This window comes from Physella acuta, unplaced genomic scaffold, assembly GCF_028476545.2.
Source record: "Physella acuta isolate Inbredline_101_S28 unplaced genomic scaffold, ASM2847654v3 ptg000105l, whole genome shotgun sequence".
In the NCBI taxonomy this organism is placed as follows: Eukaryota; Metazoa; Mollusca; class Gastropoda; family Physidae; genus Physella; species Physella acuta.
In genome coordinates this window covers 1153386-1180018 of record NW_026731625.1, presented here as the reverse complement: position 1 = coordinate 1180018, position 26633 = coordinate 1153386, and the positions used below count along the sequence as shown (strand labels likewise).

The 26633-nt window shown below is 32.1% G+C and overlaps 1 protein-coding gene across 2 annotated transcripts; it reads right to left on the bottom strand.

Annotated features, from left to right (window-relative positions):
• LOC131932499 (serine/threonine-protein kinase Nek10) lies at positions 1 to 24512 on the bottom strand. 2 transcript variants are annotated; one of them, XM_059289420.1, is made up of 32 exons: positions 24375 to 24512; positions 22538 to 22598; positions 22248 to 22360; positions 21909 to 22007; positions 21584 to 21710; positions 21418 to 21496; positions 21030 to 21097; positions 20488 to 20567; positions 20237 to 20323; positions 19934 to 20023; positions 19712 to 19843; positions 17602 to 17695; positions 17411 to 17447; positions 17006 to 17154; positions 16739 to 16906; positions 16450 to 16623; positions 16216 to 16357; positions 14748 to 14869; positions 14360 to 14462; positions 14177 to 14255; positions 13859 to 13988; positions 12991 to 13061; positions 8917 to 9066; positions 8712 to 8829; positions 8274 to 8370; positions 7009 to 7167; positions 6216 to 6389; positions 5998 to 6101; positions 5632 to 5742; positions 4604 to 4715; positions 442 to 3552; positions 1 to 293 (listed from the first exon to the last, which is right to left on the bottom strand). In XM_059289420.1, exons 1-31 carry the CDS (start codon positions 24416 to 24418, stop codon positions 3419 to 3421), a joined length of 3408 nt encoding a protein of 1135 aa, XP_059145403.1. In that variant the 5' UTR covers positions 24419 to 24512; the 3' UTR covers positions 1 to 293; positions 442 to 3418. The 2 variants fall into 2 exon arrangements, with proteins under 2 accessions (XP_059145403.1, XP_059145412.1); XM_059289429.1 differs by having other exon boundaries at positions 469 to 3552.
• Positions 24513 to 26633: the final 2121 nt, after the last annotated feature.

Here is a 26633-nt window from a genome sequence, read left to right as displayed (position 1 = left end):
GAATGTGACCTTTCAGAATGTATTTACATATTTGTTTTTAATATACACAGTCCTACCTATACTTAGAATATACACACAAACTGCCTATTTTAAAATGTATGAAAAATAAAAAACTTAAGACAAAAGAAAAAACAAAACAAAAATACACTTATATTAAAGTCACAGACAATTTAATGTTCCTTACTCCAAGTGACAACACACAGTACCCACACATCCATGTCACCACACACAGTACCCACACATCCATGTCACCACACACAGTACACACACATCCATGTCACCACACACAGTACCTACACATCCAGTCAACACACAGTACACACACATCCAGTCAACACACAGTACACACACATCCAGTCAACACACAGTACACACACATCCAGTCAACACACAGTACACACACATCCAGTCAACACACATCCTAGTGACAACACACAGTACCCACACATCCATGTCACCACACAGTACCCACACATCCATGTCACCAAACACATGAACAGCTAAAATCAGCCATATGTTTCAAGTGTTGCCACATGGATGCCGCACTACTCCCTCTTACATTGCCAGAACAAAACTTAATCCCAAAAACTTAACTACTCCCTCTTACATTGCCAGAACAAAACTTAATCCCAAAAACTTAACTACTCCCTCTTACATTGCCAAAACAAAACTTAATCCCAAAAACTTAACTACTCCCTCTAACATTGCCAGAACAAAACTTAATCCCAAAAACTTAACTACTCCCTCTAACATTGCCAGAACAAAACTTAATCCCAAAAACTTAACTACTCCCTCTAACATTGCCAGAACAAAACTTAATCCCAAAAACTTACTCTGACAAGCTTCAAATGATTATGCTGATTATATTAATATAATAACACGATTGAATGGACGGACTCAAATATAATTTATTTAATTAGTTTAGGACTGACATGTCAAAAATGGACGGACAGTAGAATTAGCTATCAGCTACCAAATTAACTCATTTGAAAACAAAAGGCAGGAAAAGCTAAAAATAAGATTCAAAAAACATCTTTTGAAAGCTTTCAGTTAAAAATATTTAGACACACACAAATTTTAAATACTTTAAAACAAAATAAAATCATTTATCAACAGTAAACATTTTGAATGTGACATTTTATTACAAATAATTTAAAACATTGGAATGTTACTGCTGTAAAATTGGACGGGTAATCAAAATGAATATTAGCTATAAAAAATACTATTTTATAAGCTGTAAAAAATACAACATAAATAAAAGATTAAGGCTAAATTTTCTGTTTTTTAACAGAATGGAATGTCTTGGACGGAAAATAAAAAAAAATTAAACAAATGGTGATATTTTTGGTTTGACTGACCAAAGCTTAAATTGTAAAAAGATAGTTAATCCTAATTAAAATAATTTTACATAGACTGATCAAGTTTTCAATTCTAAAAAAGATAGTTAATCCTAATTAAAATAATTTTAATTAGACTGATCAAGTTTTCAATTCTAAAAAAGATAGTTAATCCTAATTAAAATAATTTTAATTAGACTGATCAAGTTTTCAATTCTAAAAAAGATAGTTAAACCTAATTAAAAGGAATGCTTTAAAGTGAAGGTTATAAATAAAATTGTACATATTGACAAGTGATTGCACCAGTGACTTTGTACACAAGTAATACTGTAGTTTTGACCATCTATGGATACAATGTATTTTACAGCAAACAGTTTTTGATGATTTGTTCACACTCCATTTGTTTCCTCTATGGAGCCACATTTTTTTCTCTATACAAATATCCTTGAAAAGTTCAAGTTTTTGTAAGATAAAAGATGACAATTTACTAGATTAACATGTGACTCAATGAGATATTCTATTTGCTAAAGTTTAAAATGTGTAAAAATGTTGCACATTAACAATACTCATGAACAAAAAATTGACATGAAAAGATGACCATCCTCAAGTAAAGATGCTTAGAATAAATACAATATTAAATAGGTTATCTGACAAAGAAATATATGTTACACAATATTATAGATCAATTTTAACATTGAGGTTTTTAAAAAAACATGACTATAACAAAAATATTTAACATGAATAGGCCTACTAAAAAAAAAACAATAGCAGACTCAGAAATTTGCTTCTGAGCCCCATGACAAGTTGTTATTAAACCTTGCTGTGTGTTTCAAGTTTGTGGATGGACCAAGATATTAAACCTTGCTATGTGTTTGTGGATGTACTAAGTACTCAATGCTAAGCATTGAACAAGTTACACCAGCAACCTTGTACAGCTTAGTTCTTTTGGTTACAGTCAATTGTATAAGTAATGCCCAGCTTGCTTCAAATAATTACTTTTAAATGAATACTAGAAAAATAGAATCTACTTAATATATCACAGAAATATACAGAACTCCAGGTTTACACTTAGAATATGATAAGTTGTGGGTAAACAGGACACAAAATGTCCAGCTGGTGCACAAAATGTCCAGCCAGACACAAAATGTCCAGCCAGGCACAAAATGTCCAGCCAGGCACAAAATGCAATATTTTCTCCTCTGGACTGTTTAAACTGGCTTGGTGTAAACAGTTACACACCTAGTTTTAGCCTGACCAAACACACTTGGACATTACAATATTGTCCAGGTTCAAAAGATCAATTTCTTGTATAATACAAATTTCTTGTATAATATACATTTCTTGTGTAATACAAATCTATTGTATAATACAAATCTATTGTATAATACAAATCTATTGTATAATACAAATCTATTGTATAATACTAATCTATTGTATAATACAAATCTATTGTATAATACAAATCTATTGTATAATACCATCTTATAACTGAAGGAACAGGAAGAGTAGGATCCCAACCTAGCTTTATGATTGTCTCTTGTTTCGTCATTTATTTCATTACTTCTCAATAAATGTTCAAACAAACGACTACATGAATATAAAGACTGCAAACTGAAAATATACAATAGGAACTCAGCTCTATTCTTAGCTGGTTTTTAGACAACAGCTGTTGATAAAAACCTAAAATTAGCTGTTTAGATCAAATTTGATGCAGGACTGTGTTCTAGATTAGTAACATCAATCATGTTCTAAGTGTAAACCCAGTGTAACACTCAGTAGTACAAGTAAAAAGGTCAATTTTAAAACTATTTTGGATAATTATTTCACTGGTACTTTATAGTTCTGTTAAAAATGCATTTTACTTTTTATAAACATATAGAAAATTTTAAATTATATACATAATAAAATACATATGTAATAAATATGAAATGACTGCTTTAGAAAATAAAATTTTGTTGCTTTTAAATAATTATGGAATGGAGGTGACTATCACAGTTCATGTAGGTAAAATTCTTGTAAACAATCATTACATTCAATTAGTTAAAAAAAAATCATTGACTGCATAAAGCTGTACATGTCTTCTATGGGGTCCAGTAGCGTGGTAGGGAATCAACCTTGTAATATCCAGCCTCCTTTAATGCAGCTTCCAGTACTGTTTGCATATACTCATAGGTTATTCCTACTTCTTTGTAGTCAGGGTCATAAAAAGACATGACTACAAAAATAAAATAAAATGTTAAGTACATTTAAAGTACATATTTACAAAATTGTACATAATACAAGCAACCAGTGGTACAAAATGTTCTAGCAACCAATGGTACAAAATGTTCTAGCAACCAGTGGTATAAAATGTTCTAGCAACCAGTGGTATAAAATGTTCTAGCAACCAGTGGTACAAAATGTTCTAGCAACCAGTGGTACAAAATGTTCTAGCAACAAGTGGTACAAAATGTTCTAGCAACCAGTGGTACAAAATGTTCTAGCAACCAGTGGTACAAAATGTTCTAGCAACCAGTGGTACAAAATGTTCTAGCAAGCAACCAGTCGTACAAGAAGGTTGGCTTTAACTCTGGTATTTTAATTCTGAGGATGTGCAATTCAGGTTAACCTAAACAAGATAGGGGATGCAACTTCTCTTACAAACTGATTTTAGGGGATGCAACTTCTCTTACAAACTGATTTTAGGGGATGCAACTTCTCTTACAAACTGATTTTAGGGGATTCAATTTCTCTTACAAACTGATTTTAGGGGATGCAACTTCTCTTACAAACTGATTTTAGGGGATTCAACTTCTCTTACAAACTGATTTTAGGGGATGCAACTTCTCTTACAAACTGATTTTAGGGGATTCAACTTCTCTTACAAACTGATTTTAGGGGATTCAACTTCTCTTACAAACTGATTTTAGGGGATTCAACTTCTCTTACAAACTGATTTTAGGGGATTCAACTTCTCTTACAAACTGATTTTAGGGGATTCAACTTCACTTACAAACTGATTTTAGGGGATTCAACTTCTCTTACAAACTGATTTTAGGGGATTCAACTTCTCTTACAAACTGATTTTAGGGGATTCAACTTCACTTACAAACTGATTTTAGGGGATTCAACTTCTCTTACAAACTGATTTTAGGGGATTCAACTTCACTTACAAACTGATTTTAGGGGATTCAACTTCTCTTACAAACTGATTTTAGGGGATTCAACTTCTCTTACAAACTCATTTATGAAGACAAATGGTGTACAAAAGTAACAACTGATCTCACCTGGCTTGTCTGGGTCTAGGGGAGAGTCCAGCTCACCTGCCACGGAACTACGCTTCAAATACTCAGGATTTCCAAAGTTTAAGTCAATAATGTCTTTGGATCCTTGGATAAGCTAATGCAAGGAACAATAAGAGTCATTGTTTTAACCATTAATGTCCCATTCATTCTACCAAAACTCCACCCATGACGGCGCAATGTAAGGAGCATAACTCTGTATGATCAAGTGAATAGTTTCACAAAATATTTGTTTTTGTCTAAATGAAATTGCAAATTAAGATAAAAACTACTGCTTAATGTTGGGAATAAACCTGGCTTTCCAACAGTATTAAATTGAATATATTATATTCGGTAAAAGTACAGTAAAAAAATAAAAAATGTCAGAGAAAATTCAAAACAGGTCATTTTCGGTAGTCAACTTTATTTATTTTTGTCTAAACAACTATGCATCGAATTTAACAGTTAAATATCAATTTGGTTATGTTTAAGATAAATAATTCATAAAATACATGCCTAGATATGTTTAGAGGCATTATTTTATTATATTCTTAATTTTAAATCTACTAAAAAAACGACAGATGAGTCTAAAATTTCGAGATAGAAAGAAACTATTATTTTTTATCTTTCAAAAGCGCCATTGAAATTATAAGACCGGAAAAGGATGCTGAAACAATCTGACTTCCTGTTTAGTTAAAAATTAGGATTTGTAGGCCAAATTTTAATGAAACAAATTTAATTTTTCTATGCGTATTTTAAGCGGGCGGCAGCGGGCGTTACGGGACATTAACGGTGTCGGGCGGCAGCGGGCGTTACGGGACATTAATGGTTAAATAAGCTATTTCAAGACAAATAAAACAAAGTTATTTAATAAGACAATAAAAACTAACCTATTTTAAGAAACAATGAAGACATAATTTTTATAATTGCAGAGTAAAAAAAAAGGATACTGGATATTAACAAAGGTATTTTTCATGTTGTTTAATGCAATAGAGATGTGGAATTTAGGTGGATATGACCTAAAAACAACTAACCTTTTGGATTTCACTTTTTAAGTTTAGAGAGGTGCTGTTAGTGGAGAAAAGAGCTCTTTTGTATTGCTCGATGATTCTGCGATTAGGATTTGGACTAAGTGTTGGTGGTAACTGTAACGATGAAGTTAATATCTTTTATCGTAAAACAATAAGCTAATTATTTAAAAATTGTTTTGTACAAATATTTTATGCATAGCAAATTAAATTACCCCCCCCCCCCCCCCTAGTTGGAAACTGCCTCACTAACTTACAGCAATGATATTTATATACACATATCTTAAACATATACAGCGCCTGTAAGTGGAAAAACTAAAAAAAAAAACAACCCTTCCCTAGTGAGAAAATACTGCCAACATCTTCTCCTACCTGTGTGATGTATATTAACTTATGCAGTTGGTGAAGCATCTGTTGTACCGGGTCATTGATTTCTCTCAGTCGATTAGGGGATATTGTCAGCATTGCAGCACTTCCTTGATCAAACATTTCATTGATTATATAGCAAATCCTATATTTATGTATGATAGCAACCTTGTTAAAATATATCAACTTTCATATAGAGGTAAAAGTGAGAAAGAAGAACTTACTGGATCTCTTATCCAATCTGTGGGCTATACTGGCAGCAGCTACTTCATTGGTACTAATAGATCTTGAAATATTTAGTCTGCGGCCATTGAGTTGCATGTCTGTATAGTGGAGTATTGGTGTGGCATTTGGAGATGGGTCTCCTGAGCTTAGACCAGAATCACGACTTGTTTTGGCTGTTCAATTAAATAGCTCTTTATTCAAATTATACTTTAAAATTTGAGAAATACAGTTTTTAAATTTTAACCATATCTTGAACTTTTATTTGATATCCAAATAAATCAGTCAGATGTTGTTTACTATATTTTTATTTAATAAATAGGAATGTTATTTATTTGTTAGTAAATTACATTTTTTATATAAAAAGACAAATACATATCCCCCCCCCCCCCCCCCCCAAGAATCTAAAAATTTGTCTTGTATGACAATATAACAAACCTATGGCTAGTATGTCCAGTAAAATTTGTCTTGTATGACAATGTAACAAACCTATGGCTGGTATGTCCAGTAAAATTTGCCTTGTATGACAATATAACAAACCTATGGCTGGTATGTCCAGTAAAATTTGCCTTGTATGACAATATAACAAACCTATGGCTGGTATGTCCAGTAACATTTGCCTTATATGACAATATAACAAACCTATGGCTGGTATGTCCAGTAAAATTTGCCTTGTATGACAATATAACAAACCTATGGCTGGTATGTCCAGTAAAATTTGCCTTGTATGACAATATAACAAACCTATGGCTGGTATGTCCAGTAAAATTTGCCTTGTATGACAATATAACAAACCTATGGCTGGTATGTCCAGTTCCAGATTATCAGGCATCACCTGCCTCCTCCTGTTGAGCTGAGGTCTATTCAGTTTGGGCATGCAGTGCCTCTGTGAGCGCACACTCCCTGCACTACTCTCCCTGCTTTCACTGCTGCTGCTAGGGTAGCTGTCTTCATCTGGAGAAAAACATCTTTTTTTTTTAATGGACACTTCACTAAACCATGGACTGCCAGAACATCTCAAATCTAGCAGCTTTCTTTATGGTTATGTTAACTAGTTAATGAAGAGACAGTCAGCATTCTATTACTAAGGTTTACAGTGATATCTGTCAGCATTCTAGTACTAAGGTTTACAGTAATTACGGCCAGTATTCTAGTACTAAGGTTTACAGTAATACAGTCAGCATTCTAGTACTAAGGTTTACAGTGATACAGTCAGCATTCTAGTACTAATGTTTACAGTGATACAGTCAGCATTCTAGTACTAAGGTTTACAGTGATATCTGTCAGCATTCTAGTACTAAGGTTTACAGTGATATGGTCAGTATTCTAGTACTAAGGTTTACAGTGATACAGTCAGCATTCTAGTACTAAGGTTTACAGTGATATGGTCAGTATTCTAGTACTAAGGTTTACAGTAATATGGTCAGTATTCTAGTACTAAGGTTTACAGTGATACAGTCAGCATTCTAGTACTAAGGTTTACAGTGATATGGTCAGTATTCTAGTACTAATGTTTACAGTGATATGGTCAGTATTCTAGTACTAAGGTTTACAGTGATATCTGTCAGCATTCTAGTACTAAGGTTTACAGTGATATGGTCAGTATTCTAGTACTAAGGTTTACAGTGATATGGTCAGTATTCTAGTACTAATGTTTACAGTGATATGGTCAGTATTCTAGTACTAATGTTTACAGTGATATGGTCAGTATTCTAGTACTAATGTTTACAGTGATATGGTCAGTATTCTAGTACTAAGGTTTACAGTGATATCTGTCAACATTCTAGTACTAAGGTTTACAGTAATTACGGTCAACATTCTAGTACTAAGGTTTACAGTGATATCTGTCAGTATTCTAGTACTAAGGTTTACAGTGATACAGTCAGCATTCTAGTACTAATGTTTACAGTGATACAGTCAGCATTCTAGTACTAAGGTTTACAGTGATATCTGTCTACTCTTGACAGAAAGGTAGGTGAACCACGTAACAGGATATTTTATAAACATATAGTTAAAGAAGAAAAATGTTGAACTATATAATTATTGAAAACAATCATTACCAGAAATATCACCAAAATGAATGGAACTAATGGAAACTGCTACACTGGAGCCTATGCCAGCATCACTACAATCTGCATAGGAATCTTTTGTATCTGTCTGCAAAACAGGTTTGTGCATTAAATGTAATGTTCTGTAAGGTATTCACATTTTTCTCTTACTCTAGCAAACAAATGGTGTACCTTGAAACCCTCAGCACCATCACTTCCTGCTAAGTTTGTCAATTTGTCATAACTCTTACACTGACTCTAGCAAACAAATGGTGTACCTTGAAACCCTCAGCACCATCACTTCCTGCTAAGTTTGTCAATTTGTCATAACTCTTACACTGACTCTAGCAAACAAATGGTGTACCTTGAAACCCTCAGCACCATCACTTCCTGCTAAGTTTGTCAATTTGTCATAACTCTTACACTGACTCTAGCAAACAAATGGTGTACCTTGAAACCCTCAGCACCATCACTTCCTGCTAAGTTTGTCAATTTGTCATAACCTTCTTGAGATGCCAGGAACAAACGGTGATAGTTTTGCATATTTCGATTCGCCTCCAAAAAATGCCTGTAAATCCAAATAATGTATAAATTTTGATATTGAAAATAATATTGTGTCATTTTAAGAGTTCTAGTTTTTAAACAATCCACTTACTTTTGAGTTCTTTTTCTCTCCCTTTCAAGTTTCCTCTCAAGAGCAGTTTGTGATATCCTCAGCTGATCCATGTGAGTGAGTAAGATGTCCGCCAGCTGGCCACTTAGCTGTAGAATATCTGGCCTGTCCTCAGGGTTTACACACAGACAGCTGAAGCACAAGACATTCGTTCATTGTATTTTAAATTAGCTACATCTAAAGATCAGGGTTTACACACAGACAGCTGGGGCACAAGACATTCGTTCATTGTATTTTAAATTAGCTACATCTAAAGATCAGGGTTTACACACAGACAGCTGGAAGCGCAAGACATTCATTCATTGTATTTTAAATTAGCTACATCATCTAAAGATCAGGGTTTACACACAGACAGCTGGAGCACAAGACATTCGTTCATTGTATTTTAAATTAGCTACATCTAAAGATCAGGGTTTACACACAGACAGCTGGAAGCGCAAGACATTCATTCATTGTATTTTAAATTAGCTACATCTAAAGATCAGGGTTTACACACAGACAGCTGGAGCACAAGACATTCGTTCATTGTATTTTAAATTAGCTACATCTAAAGATCAGGGTTTACACACAGACAGCTGGGGCACAAGACATTCGTTCATTGTATTTTAAATTAGCTACATCTAAAGATCAGGGTTTACACACAGACAGCTGGAAGCGCAAGACATTCATTCATTGTATTTTAAATTAGCTACATCATCTAAAGATCAGGGTTTACACACAGACAGCTGGAGCACAAGACATTCGTTCATTGTATTTTAAATTAGCTACATCTAAAGATCAGGGTTTACACACAGACAGCTGGAGCACAAGACATTTGTTCATTGTATTTTAAATTAGCTACATCTAAAGATCAGGGTTTACACACAGACAGCTGGGGCACAAGACATTCGTTCATTGTATTTTAAATTAGCTACATCTAAAGATTAGGGTTTACACACAGACAGCTGGAAGCGCAAGACATTCATTCATTGTATTTTAAATTAGCTACATCATCTAAAGATCAGGGTTTACACACAGACAGCTGGAGCACAAGACATTCGTTCATTGTATTTTAAATTAGCTACATCTAAAGATCAGGGTTTACACACAGACAGCTGGAAGCGCAAGACATTCGTTCATTGTATTTTAAATTAGCTACATCTAAAGATCAGGGTTTACACACAGACAGCTGGAGCACAAGACATTCGTTCATTGTATTTTAAATTAGCTACATCTAAAGATCAGGGTTTACACACAGACAGCTGGGGCACAAGACATTCGTTCATTGTATTTTAAATTAGCTACATCTAAAGATCAGGGTTTACACACAGACAGCTGGAGCACAAGACATTCGTTCATTGTATTTTAAATTAGCTACATCTAAAGATCAGGGTTTACACACAGACAGCTGGGGCACAAGACATTCGTTCATTGTATTTTAAATTAGCTACATCTAAAGATCAGGGTTTACACACAGACAGCTGGGGCACAAGACATTCGTTCATTGTATTTTAAATTAGCTACATCTAAAGATCAGGGTTTACACACAGACAGCTAGAAGCCCAAGACATTCGTTCATTGTATTTTAAATTAGCTACATCTAAAGATCAGGGTTTACACACAGACAGCTGGGGCACAAGACATTCGTTCATTGTATTTTAAATTAGCTACATCTAAAGATCAGGGTTTACACACAGACAGCTGGGGCACAAGACATTCGTTCATTGTATTTTAAATTAGCTACATCTAAAGATCAGGGTTTACACACAGACAGCTGGAGCACAAGACATTCGTTCATTGTATTTTAAATTAGCTACATCTAAAGATCAGGGTTTACACACAGACAGCTGGAGCACAAGACATTCGTTCATTGTATTTTAAATTAGCTACATCTAAAGATCAGGGTTTACACACACTAGAAGCGCAAGACATTCGTTCATTGTATTTTAAATTAGCTGCATCTAAAGATCAGGGTTTACACACAGACAGCTGGAGCACAAGACATTCATTCATTGTATTTTAAATTAGCTACATCTAAAGATCAGGGTTTACACACAGACAGCTGGGGCACAAGACATTCGTTCATTGTATTTTAAATTAGCTACATCTAAAGATCAGGGTTTACACACACTAGAAGCGCAAGACATTCGTTCATTGTATTTTAAATTAGCTACATCTAAAGATCAGGGTTTACACACAGACAGCTGGAGCACAAGACATTCGTTCATTGTATTTTAAATTAGCTACATCTAAAGATCAGGGTTTACACACACTAGAAGCGCAAGACATTCGTTCATTGTATTTTAAATTAGCTACATCTAAAGATCAGGGTTTACACACAGACAGCTGGGGCACAAGACATTCGTTCATTGTATTTTAAATTAGCTACATCTAAAGATCAGGGTTTACACACAGACAGCTGGAAGCGCAAGACATTCATTCATTGTATTTTAAATTAGCTACATCTAAAGATCAGGGTTTACACACAGAAAGCTGGAGCACAAGACATTCGTTCATTGTATTTTAAATTAGCTACATCTAAAGATCAGGGTTTACACACAGACAGCTGGGGCACAAGACATTCGTTCATTGTATTTTAAATTAGCTACATCTAAAGATCAGGGTTTACACACAGACAGCTGGAGCACAAGACATTCGTTCATTGTATTTTAAATTAGCTACATCTAAAGATCAGGGTTTACACACAGACAGCTGGAGCACAAGACATTCGTTCATTGTATTTTAAATTAGCTACATCTAAAGATCAGGGTTTACACACACTAGAAGCGCAAGACATTCGTTCATTGTATTTTAAATTAGCTGCATCTAAAGATCAGGGTTTACACACAGACAGCTGGAGCACAAGACATTCATTCATTGTATTTTAAATTAGCTACATCTAAAGATCAGGGTTTACACACAGACAGCTGGGGCACAAGACATTCGTTCATTGTATTTTAAATTAGCTACATCTAAAGATCAGGGTTTACACACACTAGAAGCGCAAGACATTCGTTCATTGTATTTTAAATTAGCTGCATCTAAAGATCAGGGTTTACACACAGACAGCTGGGGCACAAGACATTCGTTCATTGTATTTTAAATTAGCTACATCTAAAGATCAGGGTTTACACACAGACAGCTGGAGCACAAGACATTCGTTCATTGTATTTTAAATTAGCTACACTGAAGATCAGGGTTTACACACACTAGAAGCGCAAGACATTCGTTCATTGTATTTTAAATTAGCTACATCTAAAGATCAGGGTTTACACACAGACAGCTGGGGCACAAGACATTCGTTCATTGTATTTTAAATTAGCTACATCTACAGATCAGGGTTTACACACACTAGAAGCGCAAGACATTCATTCATTGTATTTTAAATTAGCTACATCTAAAGATCAGGGTTTACACACAGACAGCTGGGGCACAAGACATTCGTTCATTGTATTTTAAATTAGCTACATCTAAAGATCAGGGTTTACACACAGACAGCTGGGGCACAAGACATTCGTTCATTGTATTTTAAATTAGCTACATCTAAAGATCAGGGTTTACACACAGACAGCTGGAAGCGCAAGACATTCATTCATTGTATTTTAAATTAGCTACATCTAAAGATCAGGGTTTACACACAGACAGCTGGGGCACAAGACATTTGTTCATTGTATTTTAAATTAGCTACATCTAAAGATCAGGGTTTACACACACTAGAAGCGCAAGACATTTGTTCATTGTATTTTAAATTAGCTACATCTAAAGATCAGGGTTTACACACACTAGAAGTGCAAGACATTCGTTCATTGTAGTTTAAATTAGCTACATGTAAAGACAGCACCAGAGATATCTCTCTTATTTGAAACTAAGTGCACCAAAGTCTGCATATTTGAAGGGAAACTGGAGGTGACATTGTAACTAATTAATTAGTCAAAACTCAATCATTGTTTTCAACAACTTTCCTAGTCTCATGAAAGAGTAATTGATATCACTATTTACAGAGGGGTATGTGTTCATAAAAGTACAACCTATTGAGTTTAAAAAATCTAAATATTTTTAACCTTAAGTATAATTTACCTTTTTATAGTCTGTAACAATCTTGGTGAATATTCCTTTTCTGGAATAGGCTTGTAATCAGCAGCTACAATCTGAGTGGTAAATATATTATTTTATATTCATGTAGAAGCTGACCAATATTTCTTTGTTTTTTAAAACAAATCGTTGCAGTAATTTATACAAGCTTTTACTTTGTTCACATGTTTGCTTTTTGTGAGTTTGTGGCAAATCTTGTAATTCAATTTTGACCCACTTCTAATGAAGCGATTTCGTTCAAACTTTCTAGATACCTTCTTCTTCTGTGTCAATGATTAGCATTGATTTTTTTATCTAACAATATATTGGCAATTAGTCATTAGATTTTAATTTTAAAAATGTCTAAATTGAGTAACATATTTCAAGTGCTGATTTAATCAGCCAGTTTACAACAGTCACAGCTGGTTGATTTCTAGTCTACGTGTAGACCTATTTAAGGGACAGATAACTATTTCAGGGAATACAAGCTACTGGTCAGGTTTTAACGCAAATATGTTTAGACGTAGCCTACATAATGTCACCTTCATAGAGAACATATGACTAGAAAGTGAAAAATAAAACAAATATAAAAACCTTTAAAATAACTAGCTTTTAAATGCACTGAAAATTGAAATAATTTATTTTCTTTAATAAAATCTTTGCTCACTTAACTATGTAAGAGATCTCATGAGCATTAAAGAAAGCAAGTTAGTTTTATTTTCAGTGTATTTAAAAGCTTGTTTTTATAAAAGTTTTTATATTTGTTTTATAAAAAGCATGACTCCGCTAAACACAATAATTTCTCAGTTATGATGGATCAATATCAAATGACTCTGAATGAAAACTTTGTGTATGAAAATAGAAAGTTGTCTACCTTATTGACCAATGTAAGCATGTTGGTACTGTTAAATGGTGGCTCTAATGCACACATTTGGTATAGAATACATCCAAGGGCCCAAATGTCAGCTTTTTCTCCATATGCCATGTTTTGTACTACCTCAGGGCTTGAAAAAATATTTCAAACAGATTTTGTAAGTAAAATATACCAACATCATTTCAATCAGATTTTGTAAGTAAGATATACCAATATTATTTCAACCAGATTTTGTAAGTAAAATATATCACTATAATTTCAAATAGATTTTGTAAGTGAAACAGTTCAACACAAAAAATAGTGAGTGAAGAATTTTACCATGAGTAAAGGATGGTGCCTACAACAGATGTCATCTTGCTACATTCACTTCTCTTTTGCTTGGCTAAACCAAAGTCAGCTAGACAAGTAGATATTTTATACACGTTAGAGAGATAGACAGGTCCTTTTTTATATCTAAACCAAACTAAAGAGAAAATGAAGAGACAACTATTATGTACATACTTATAGTAACTTTGTCATTTTCTCCTAACATAATATTGCTTGGTGTGAGATCCCTGTGTACAATTCCTTTCTCTTTGTGCAGATAACGTAATGCTAAAATAAGCTGTAAAGATTGTAAAACTTTTAATACTTGAATACACTGAATTTTATTGTATAGATAATGTAATGCTAAAATAAGCTGTAATAATTGTAAAACTTTTAATACTTGAATACACTGAATTGTATTGTGTTAATGACTGTAAAACTTTTAATACTTGAATACACTGAATTTTATTGTGTTAATGATTGTAAAACTTTTAATACTTGAATACACTGAATTTTATTGGAAATATACAAATGTGAACAGTTATTTTTAAATAAAAAAGTTTTCTGCTAATTACATACTAACCTGCAATAAAATATTCCATATTCTGGCTTGCTGAAACTTGTCATTTTTTTCTTTCAAAGAGTTGAAGTGCTCCCCCAGATGGGCTCCTTCTATGTACTCCATCACAATGTAAAGTTTATCATCTGAAAATATAAAGGTTCCATGTAAAGTTTATCATCTGAAAATATACATCACAATGTAAAGTTTATCATCTGAAAATATACATCACAATGTAAAGTTTATCATCTGAAAATATACATCACAATGTAAAGTTTATCATCTGAAAATATACATCACAATGTAAAGTTTATCATCTGAAAATATACAGGTTCTATGTACTCCATCACAATGTAAAGTTTATCATCTGAAAATATACAGTTTTTATGTACTCCATCACAATGTAAAGTTTATCATCTGAAAATATACAGGTTCTATGTAAAGTTTATCATCTGAAAATATACAGCTTCTATGTAAAGTTTATCATCTGAAAATATACAGCTTCTATGTAAAGTTTATCATCTGAAAATATACATCACAATGTAAAGTTTATCATCTGAAAATATACATCACAATGTAAAGTTTATCATCTGAAAATATACATCACAATGTAAAGTTTATCATCTGAAAATATACAGGTTCTATGTAAAGTTTATCATCTGAAAATATACAGTTTCTATGTAAAGTTTATCATCTGAAAATATACATCACAATGTAAAGTTTATCATCTGAAAATATAGAGGTTCTATGTACTCCATCACAATGTAAAGTTTATCATCTGAAAATATACAGTTTTTATGTACTCCATCACAATGTAAAGTTTATCATCTGAAAATATACAGGTTCTATGTAAAGTTTATCATCTGAAAATATACAGCTTCTATGTAAAGTTTATCATCTGAAAATATACAGCTTCTATGTAAAGTTTATCATCTGAAAATATACAGCTTCTATGTAAAGTTTATCATCTGAAAATATACAGCTTCTATGTACTCCATCACAATGTAAAGTTTATCATCTATTGTTCTGTATTAAGTAGTTACAAAGCAATAAAATTATGAATGAAAATATTTTTGATTAGAATGTTTATTAGATAAATAAATAAGGTTCTTAATTATAATAAAAATATTTTATGATTCATTTTATTAGATTATAATTAAATTTTATTTTTCAAATGAAGGCCTATAGTGATGTCACTTAAATGAAGGCATACACACTGATTAACTTAAATGACGGCCTATAGTGATGTCACTTAAATGAAGGCCTATAGTGATGTCACTTAAATGACGGCCTATAGTGATGTCACTTAAATGAAGGCCTATAGTGATGTCACTTAAATGACGGCCTATAGTGATGCCACTTAAATGAAGGCCTATAGTGATGTCACTTAAATGAAGGCCTATAGTGATGTCACTTAAATGACGGCCTATAGTGATGCCACTTAAATGAAGGCCTATAGTGATGTCACTTAAATGAAGGCCTAGTCACTTACTCAGCTCAAAAGTTCTGTAATATCTAACAACATTAGGGTGTCTCATCTCCTCTTTCATTATCTTCAGCTCATTGGTTATTTCTCCAACACTCATCTCTTTTTCTTTTGCACTTTTTCCAAAAACCATATTTTGGAGATTTACCTATAGGTTGGTGAAAAAATTTCAATAATAAACTATTTTATACACATGAATTTTAAAGTAAAATGTCAGAAGTGAAATATACAATTACAAACCTCTTTTAGAGCAAAGAAAGATTGTCTTCCTGCTTTCTTTCTCACTTTATATACAGATCCAAAGGCTCCAGAACCAAGAAGTTCAAACACTGCATAGTCACCAATATAATAGTTTGGCTCTTTGTTTTGGTTGGTATTGCTTATATTTTCAGCTATTTCATTGACATCTTCCTTCTGCATTAAAGGTAAGACAAGACCATATATGCGTTAAACTATATATGAATAAGTGCAATGTGTTTTTCTTTATTTATGCAATATCAAAGTGAAATTTAAATTCTAAGTGACTTACTGGAAGACTGTTGATCTTATCTGCAAGTGGCATGTATGCACTGAGGTCTCTGTTATAATGACCTACATCAATAAACATTTCAAAAAGGTCTGGTGGAAAAAGCTGTTTAAAAAGTCGTCTGTTCCTCTCCATGCTAAATAAAAATCGAAGTGCTCGAAAAGCATTTTGCTGTAAAATTAAAGGGAAAAATTAGCCATAAGAACAGTTTTTTTAAGTGTTTAAAATCTAGTACATAAACCTAAACTAAAAGAGTTTGTATGTCATTACCTGTAATTTAGTTGCTCTTTTTTTCTCTTTCTCTGAAGTCCATTTCTGTGGTAATATCAAGAGACCAAGAGAGTATATGCCATTAGCTTGAACTATTTGTTGTGCATTTGTGTCATTTAAAACCAGTTCAGTCAAGGCAGCACAGCAGGCTGTAGAGACAACAGGCTGTTTTAGTCATGGCAATATATTGGTACTGGAGTAAAGCTAGGGCTCATGAAACGTTCAGAAAAAAAAAACTGGATAGATGAGTTTATCTATTGCTGAGATGGCAGCATAGAGGCAACTCTGTCATCAAAGTGATAACCAACAGTTTATACCGGCCTGACGTGAGGATATCATAAGGATATCAATCACTCAGCCACAACACACGACTTAGAGTCTTTTAAAATTACTATTATCTCTTACCTTTCTTTAAGGAAAACTGATGCTCAAAAAATTCTTCCTAAAATATAAATAAATAAATACTTTGCATTACTAAATTATACAGTTTATAGAAACAGATTAAAAAGTTTTTTTAAAAATATTTTTAGGGCTAAATGTACCGTATCAAACTTTTTTCTTATCTTGAACTAAAAGATTGTAATTAAACAACTTACATGTTCTTCATTAGATACAGTTTTCCTACTAAGACCTGCACTGAGAACAGCATGTTTGCTAGTATCAGTCCGTTCACTCACAAACTTTCTGTCACTGAAAATGTTTTAAACACATTTACAACTGAACAGGTTGTCAAGCACAACTGAACAGGTTGTCAAGCACAACTGGACAGGTTGTCAAGCACAACTGGACAGGTTGTCAAGCACAACTGAACAGGTTGTCAAGCACAACTGGACAGGTTGTCAAGCACAACTGGACAGGTTGTCAAGCACAACTGGACAGGTTGTCAAGCACAACTGGACAGGTTGTCAAGCACAACTGGACAGGTTGTCAAGCACAACTGAACAGGTTGTCAAGCACAACTGGACAGGTTGTCAAGCACAACTGAACAGGTTGTCAAGCACAACTGAACAGGTTGTGAAGCCACCCTTTGATGTTTGTTATATAGAACTAAGAAATAGTTTTATTTCATGAGCTCAACTTCAGAAAAACTTTATCCACTTTGAAAGCTTTGTTGATGATTAATTTTTTTTACAAAGGCGTATTTGTTAAATCAGGTCAAATGTTTACAAATATATGTCACACTAAACATAACATTAATGCTAGTAGTATTCCAGTCTCTATAAATTAGATAAATAACGGATTTCTGACATCTAAAAATTACATAAGCCAGATTTAGATAAATAACACATTTCTGACAACTAAAAATTACATAAACCAGTTCTAAGCTTAAAAATATCAAATTACTGCAACAGTTAGGAGTATTTAAAAACCCTAATATTGTTCTTAAATAAAACAATGAAAAACCTACTGTAAGAGAGCTAATATAAGTGGAATGCCTTAAACTAAATAAAACAATGAAAAACCTACTGTAAGAGAGCTAATATAAGTGGAATGCCTTAAACTAAATAAAACAATGAAAAACCTACTGCAAGAGAGCTAATATAAGTGGAATGCCTTAAACTAAATAAAACAATGAAAAACCTACTGTAAGAGAGCTAATATAAGTGGAATGCCTTAAACTAAATAAAACTATGAAAAACCTACTGTAAGAGAGCTAATATAAGTGGAATGCCTTAAACTAAATAAAACAATGAAAAACCTACTGTAAGAGAGCTAATATAAGTGGAATGCCTTAAACTAAATAAAACTATGAAAAACCTATTGTAAGAGAGCTAATATAAGTGGAATGCCTTAAACTAAATAAAACTCTGAAAAACCTACTGTAAGAGAGCTAATATAAGTGGAATGCCTTAAACTAAATAAAACAATGAAAAACCTACTGTAAGAGAGCTAATATAAGTGGAATGCCTTAAACTAAATAAAACTCTGAAAAACCTACTGTAAGAGAGCTAATATAAGTGGAATGCCTTAAACTAAATAAAACAATGAAAAACCTACTGTAAGAGAGCTAATATAAGTGGAATGCCTTAAACTAAATAAAACAATGAAAAACCTACTGTAAGAGAGCTAATATAAGTGGAATGCCTTAAACTAAATAAAACAATGAAAAACCTACTGTAAGAGAGCTAATATAAGTGGAATGCCTTAAACTAAATAAAACTATGAAAAACCTATTGTAAGAGAGCCAATATAAGCGGAATGCCTTAAACTAAATAAAACAATGAAAAACCTACTGTAAGAGAGCTAATATAAGTGGAATGCCTTAAACTAAATAAAACAATGAAAAACCTACTGCAAGAGAGCTAATATAAGTGGAATGCCTTAAACTAAATAAAACAATGAAAAACCTACTGTAAGAGAGCTAATATAAGTGGAATGCCTTAAACTAAATAAAACTATGAAAAACCTACTGTAAGAGAGCTAATATAAGTGGAATGCCTTAAACTAAATAAAACAATGAAAAACCTACTGTAAGAGAGCTAATATAAGTGGAATGCCTTAAACTAAATAAAACTCTGAAAAACCTACTGTAAGAGAGCTAATATAAGTGGAATGCCTTAAACTAAATAAAACAATGAAAAACCTACTGTAAGAGAGCTAATATAAGTGGAATGCCTTAAACTAAATAAAACAATGAAAAACCTACTGTAAGAGAGCTAATATAAGCGGAATGCCTTAAACTAAATAAAACAATGAAAAACCTACTGTAAGAGAGCTAATATAAGCGGAATGCCCCCAAGTTGCCTGATATCATCTCTACAGTCAGCATCTTCACACAACAAGACCAAGCACCAGACTATATGCCACAGGAGACTCACATTCTCACTATGGAGCTGACTGAAAAAGGGTCAGAGGTTGTTTTAACATCCAGACATGTTATTTTCTTAATTCATGTGCTTGTGTAAATAAATACATGTTGAGAACTACCTCAGCAGTAAAGGGACACCATCTTCTATTTTGACTTGTTCTCTTGCTTGTGAATCAGCACACAGAAGGCGGAGTAAATTGGCAGCAAGCCTACAAATAGTTATGTCAGCATGCCTTACTTTATTATCAAAGATAAACTCAACTTTTTGCAAAGAATCAGAAAAAATATTAGATCTAGAGCAAATTAAACTAAGCAACAGTTTCACAAAGAGCTCTTTTTATATGTCAATTCAAAGTTAACACTTAATGATTGTATGGAACAAACATATAAACATACTTTACAAAAATGTATAATCTACTTACTTTTTTGAAATGGTGTCATATTCTTCAATAATCCTAAGCAAAATGTGTACAGCACTTAGTTCTGTAATTTGTAACCTGGGACTTTTGCTGCGGAACAGCAATTGTTTTTATATATGTTTTCAATAAGCTACATGTTTTTAATTTTTAATTAGCTGGGATATAAAATAAATATCAGTTCAGTAAATTAGGCTAATAAATAACATTCAATCTAAAATTGTTATATTTTAGAAAAAAAAAATTTTCCCTCTCACCTTTGTGCTAAACCTATTAGTGCATACAAGGAACAGTGAAGAACTATCACATCTGTAGCTTCAAGTAAGCGCACCAAAGGCTAAAAAACATTTAGTTAGATAATCATATACATCCTTAGATTTACTGTCAAGATAGCAGCTGAAGTTATGAAAAATAAATTTCCCATACATTTCATCTATTTTAATATATTTTACTTTAGTTCAAGTATGAATTGATGATTGTGTAGAAACCTAATATAAGTAATGATTAAATAATAAATAAATTAGTTAGCCAAAATAACAAATGTGTATTACATTGGTGATAGATACTTCATTATACAAAGATGTGTAGGTTTTTATTGTAGATTTGAACTGCTTGTAATCATCCTATTTTTGTGTGTATGAAGGACCTAAATAATGTATATACAACTGTTTTTTAATGCTTTCAAATTCTCAAACCTAATTCTGTATTGCTAATATTGTATCAATGATCCAGTCAACAAGTGTGTACAATCTAATCACCAGACGTGTAGCCTGAAAAGCACATTGATAAGTCAACTCACCTTATGAGCTTCATAAACCACTAGCTTTTCAAATCTATCAACAGAGGCTGACAGCTTCTGGAAGATATCTAGCAAGTAATAACAAAATATTTTAATACTTTGATACATAGATTTAATCTTGATATCAGTCTAATACTTAAAAAGATTTAAATACAAGAAACAGATGAAGCTTTAAATCTTAACACATGGCTTTTATAAATTATTTATATATATATAGATAAGAAAAATTAACAGACACTTAAAATCTGTACGCATGGCATTTTTATCATAAGAAGAAAAATTTATTGGAGCTTAAAAGCTAAACTCATGGACATTATAAATTAGAAAAATGAAAAGGAGTTTAACATGTAAGCCTATATCTTCAAGTTTTTTACTCTGGACTACTAACTTGTAATTTCTTTGAGAATGTCAACTGAATATGGTCCATCTGTGCTATTAAAATATTCCTCTGTAACTTTGTGGAAATACTGCAAATAAATGTGGATATTTTAATTAGTTTAAAAGAAAAAAAAACTTGTCTGCCTAAAGTTGATAAAGAGTAAAACATGTCTTACTTGTGCTAAAGATTTTAGACCATCTGTTTTAAAAAATTCTTTTTGGTAAGATGGATCTCTTAAAAGTATGCGAAGGCAAATAAGAACTCTCAAAACATGTTCTGCTGATGCATAATTTAGCCATTCCCTGCAACAAAAAACACTTAATTATCAAAAGAATATGAAGACAAATTTATTATAAGTGTAATTTAAAAATCTAACAACAAAGATTTTATAAATGTTTAACCACAAATTAAGTTAAAGGATGTTGCATGCCACAGCATACATGGTAGATTTTAAACAATATTGATTTAAACATTTGTAAATATAAGCAGATTAAACTTACTGTGAACATAATCTATTTTTGGTTAATGTTAGATGTATTTCAGCAAAATAGTTATGCAATGGATGGACACTAAATAGTCTTTCTTCTTTGTACTTTAAACTGGATTTAAAAACAAAATTTCAGTTATCAATAACAAAATAAATATATTTCCTATCCTATAAATTTATTTAATGCTAAATCAAGTTTTAACAGAAAAAACCCTCTGAAATCAACTTTCCTAAAATCTTATAAATATATATATATATATATGGGTGTATGATTTGTATGTATGTATACATCAAAACCCTACAGAGTAAAATTATAATCAAAGCAGCTAGAAACTTCTGTATATTTCCTTACCTAAAATTTTCCAACTGGACAGCTTCAGCACGCTGGGACTGGACTGAACCAGATTGTGAAATGTTTGAATGAACTGGTGAATTCTTTTGCACAGAATACTTAAGGGAGGGCAGCTTGATTTGAAACAAAATGATATTCAACAAACTTATACTTACATTATTACTCATTAGTAATATACAACAAACTTATACTTACATTATTACTCATTAGTGAGTCATTCATTTAAAATAAAAAACAATATTATTTTTTGTGTAATGTTAGTTTTTGTAAAGATGTTCAAAGTTTCCAACCTGTTGTGTACTGGCTGGGGTTTTAATCAATGCTATAAGCTTGTGCAACTGTTTAGATTCTCTAGAAAAAAATGTATAAAACTTGTATACATATTCAAGACAAAAAAAATAATAGAAATAATGAAGTAAAAAATGAGTACAAATTTCATGTTTAGATATTTTATGAGGAATTTTTATGTTTATGAATAGAAGTTTATAATATGCTCAAAATGTTATCAGCTAACCAATCCTACTCTATGAAATTCTCTAACATTGTTTGGATGTGATTATTTTATTAAATTAAATTAAATTACATTTTATTTTGTTCTCTTCAGATACTAGATTTATTATTACCCCCCCCCCCCTCCCCCCAATACACACAAATAATTCCCATTGGAATTTTATTTTTTAGCTAATATTTAAAAACATACTGAGGATATTGTACTTGACCTAAAAAAATTCTTAAAAAGGGCAAAGAAGATAATGTGGTTTTTAAAAGTTTTATCTTAAGTACTTTGAATCACTTTTTGTTGACTTAAATGAAAAAAACTAATACTGTCAGTACAGAGTAACTCTTACTTAAAAGTATTTCATTACAAAAATACAGGCTTCTTAAACATATTTTATTCAATCAACTGTGACTATAGAAAGATCTGCCATGTTTTCATAAATAAGCCAATTAAAACCCAGTGGCTTAAACCTTTATGGCTGGGGTGCAGGGTTTTGTTGCAGTCATCACTTGGCTCTGGTGTTTTATCTTGCAAACTGTCAAGTCAATTACTTAACTGTGGGGTGTGGGGAGGGGGGGGGGGGCTATGTTCTGTAGATGTTAAAACAACACATTCCAACATGTCTAGACATACAAATTGCCCTAAAATAACATGTTCAGAACAAGAAGTAAAAGACAACCTCTAAATAATGTAATATCATTATACAAGTTTTTTTATCACTTAGTGTAGACCCCTGGTATTTAACATTTCTGGTTTTTTAAAATATAGACATAACATTAAATACTAGAGAACATAAACAAAATCTTCCTATTTAAACTGATTAGTTGGAAGTGCATTTTGACTGTGTTGTTTAAATGTTATTTTACTGGAACACACATAATAATTGCATAAGGAAAATAAACCAATAATTACAATGGTGCTTAACATGCTTCTTATAGATTAACACTAATGAAAGATCAGCCCACCATGAGACTAATTATATTGATTAACCCTTGTACTTAAACCACAGAGGAAAAAATCAATAATCCTTTAACAGTCACACAACATCAGTTATATAGGGTCAAGGGTAATACTTAGGATGGATTACCTTTGTTCAATGCATAATAAATCAAGAGTAAATATAATCAAAAGCTAATATTAATATTTTAAAAATTATCTTTAAAGATTCAATTAGAATGATTTATTTAGAAACAAGCAGAGAATAAATTTAACAATTATTTGTGAGGTACCAATGACATTAGTATCACCAATGATAAAAATTACTTTTAATTTTTAAAACTTTTTTAATAAATAATGTAAAAAACAATTCAAAATACAGCAAAAGTAGACTTTTTTTTTTTAAATTTAATCACAGAAAATCTATAAACCCCCCCTCCCCCACTTTAAGTATAACATTATTTATGAATGACCCATGAATATAATTGCTGTCAAGAGCAATAAAAATCTGTGCCATACTTTTAAACTGATGATAACAAGTTGAACAGATAATGTGACACTAAGATAACACTCAAAAAGTGAACCTCATGCTACTTTAGAGAGTAAGTTAAAGAAATAAAATATTAAAACATTTTTACTACATGTTTAAAAGAAAATTATTTTAAAAAAAAGACAGTCAAAAACAATCTTACTTATTTGACTCAGGTGACTTGTTTTGTTTGTCTCCTGTAGGCATGGTATGAATGGGCTGACATTTATGTCATGTCCTGAGTGAGACTATCTTACAAGCTAGTTGACATCTCAGCTACATCTTTTTCAAGTTGGATCTACCTAAAAAAGGATAGACAGAGAAATGTGACAATAGGAGATACCCCATTCCAACATGACAGCCACCAAAACAGACATGTACAGATTAAAGGTTTAATTCCACTAGATTAACCACTTGTATTTTCTAACATCTTGAAATGCTGAAAATGACATTTTAAACCTTTAAAGCAAATGTCTCATGATGAATTTCACTTCTTAACAATGTGTGTAAATGTTAGTTATAAGAAGATGAGAGAGAGAGTGTTGGCACCAAAATCCCTTTGGTTGAGAATGTAACCAAGTCAGTGGTAACAAGCAATCAATAGCTGACAGTGCTGACCTACAATTACTGTATACAAGTTACACAGCACACCATTTGTTCAATCATTGATTTCTTCATGATCAATTCATGATTTTATTTGAACTTGTTAAAAATAATACTATGTACAAATACCTAACTTTTTTTGGCAGTACATAGATTAAAATTTAGAAAGTTTATTTGATTTAAAAAATGTAAATAATTGCTAAAAGATTATAAGCTTGATATATTATGTTACTAGTTAAATAATCCTATATGATGCAGTGAAACCTGTTAAACATTCTATGGACAATGAAAGAGTGGAGCTCACTACCCACCATAGATGAAGTAGACAAGTTACAAGTAATACTTATTTTAAGAATTATTATTTTAGGAATCAATGTAATACATTTGCAAAGGCAGAGAACCGGAAAATATTTTTGCCTTTAATATATATATATTTTTTTTTTAAATCAACCCATTTTCTTTACTTTAGTAAGACAAACTTTGATTGGCTATATCATTGGTTCATGTATTTCATGTCAGTAAACCCCAATTTTTACTCACAACTTCTCCAGTAAATATTTTTAATAAACTTATACTTTTGAGAACAGCATGGCCAAATTAATTAATTAATTAATTCTGTGCTTGTTTACACTTCTCCATGTGAAAATAATTTTGAAAAAGTATTTTTGCCCTTCAACAAATGTTGTTTAGATACTAAAAATATTAAGAGCATCACATGTCTAATCTTTAGTAAAGTCCTACAAAAACCACATGATCAAGATTTTATAACCATAGCTGTTTTAGTAACAATAACAAAATGTTTAAAACTATTAAATTAGGCCTTATAGATGGTAATCATTAATGGTTTATCTAGAGAGATTTGTTTGGGGTAGTGCTGCAGACAGGTAACTTTTCCAACCTGCAACCAGGTGTTCTAATGATATATCTATCATCTCATATGTTCTATAGGCCTAATAGGGCCAAATAAAAAAATAAAGCATTGAATCAATAAGTAAAAATAGACCAACAATATAAAAATAATGTTGTTGCTCATACGTGGGGTATGAACTACGAGTAGAATCACTAGATTTTAGACAAGAATTGTAAATTAATACTATTAAAACAGTTCTGTTCTACGGAATTTCCTGCAAAACAATTAATATTACCTGCTATGTGCCATATAGGCTGTTGACTCCTATTTCAACCTGCTTTTCATTTTGGATTTGCTTACATAACCTTCATCCATCTAAGAACAAACTACAAGGCAGTAGGTGTTTTCTCTACTAGATGGGTTGCTCTTCCCAGATATTGTGTCTCATCTGCCCAAGGGTTCAAACTTGGGCCTTTTCAGTTTAGCAACAATGAGCTTTACTGACCCAACCACACCTATTACAATGACCTTGGCATATGAAGGGATAGTGTGGTCAACACTTAACCCAACTGTCTTAATTTTCCTAACTAGAGACTCAAACCAGGGATTCAAACTAAAAATATTCAAGCTGGCAGACAAAAGCTCTACCATCCGACCATGTTTTTTAAGTTACTATTGTAGAATTCAGCTCATTCTGCTAGTGTGTCTACACTATTTTATTAGACACTATATTTGTAGGACAGTGTCAGCGTTGGAGGTAGATTCTATATTCTAATTTAAATCTATCTAACTCTTAGTCTAGAGCTGCTAGAGAGGGAAGTTGAAGTTAAGTTGGATTCATAAAAAAATTGTTGTTAACAATATTAAATAGGCCTAGATATATAGACCAGACTATAATTTTTTAAATAATAATAGTAAAGCAAAGGTTTGAGTGGGGCTGTCACCATAGGCACTGACCCTAAGGAGCGC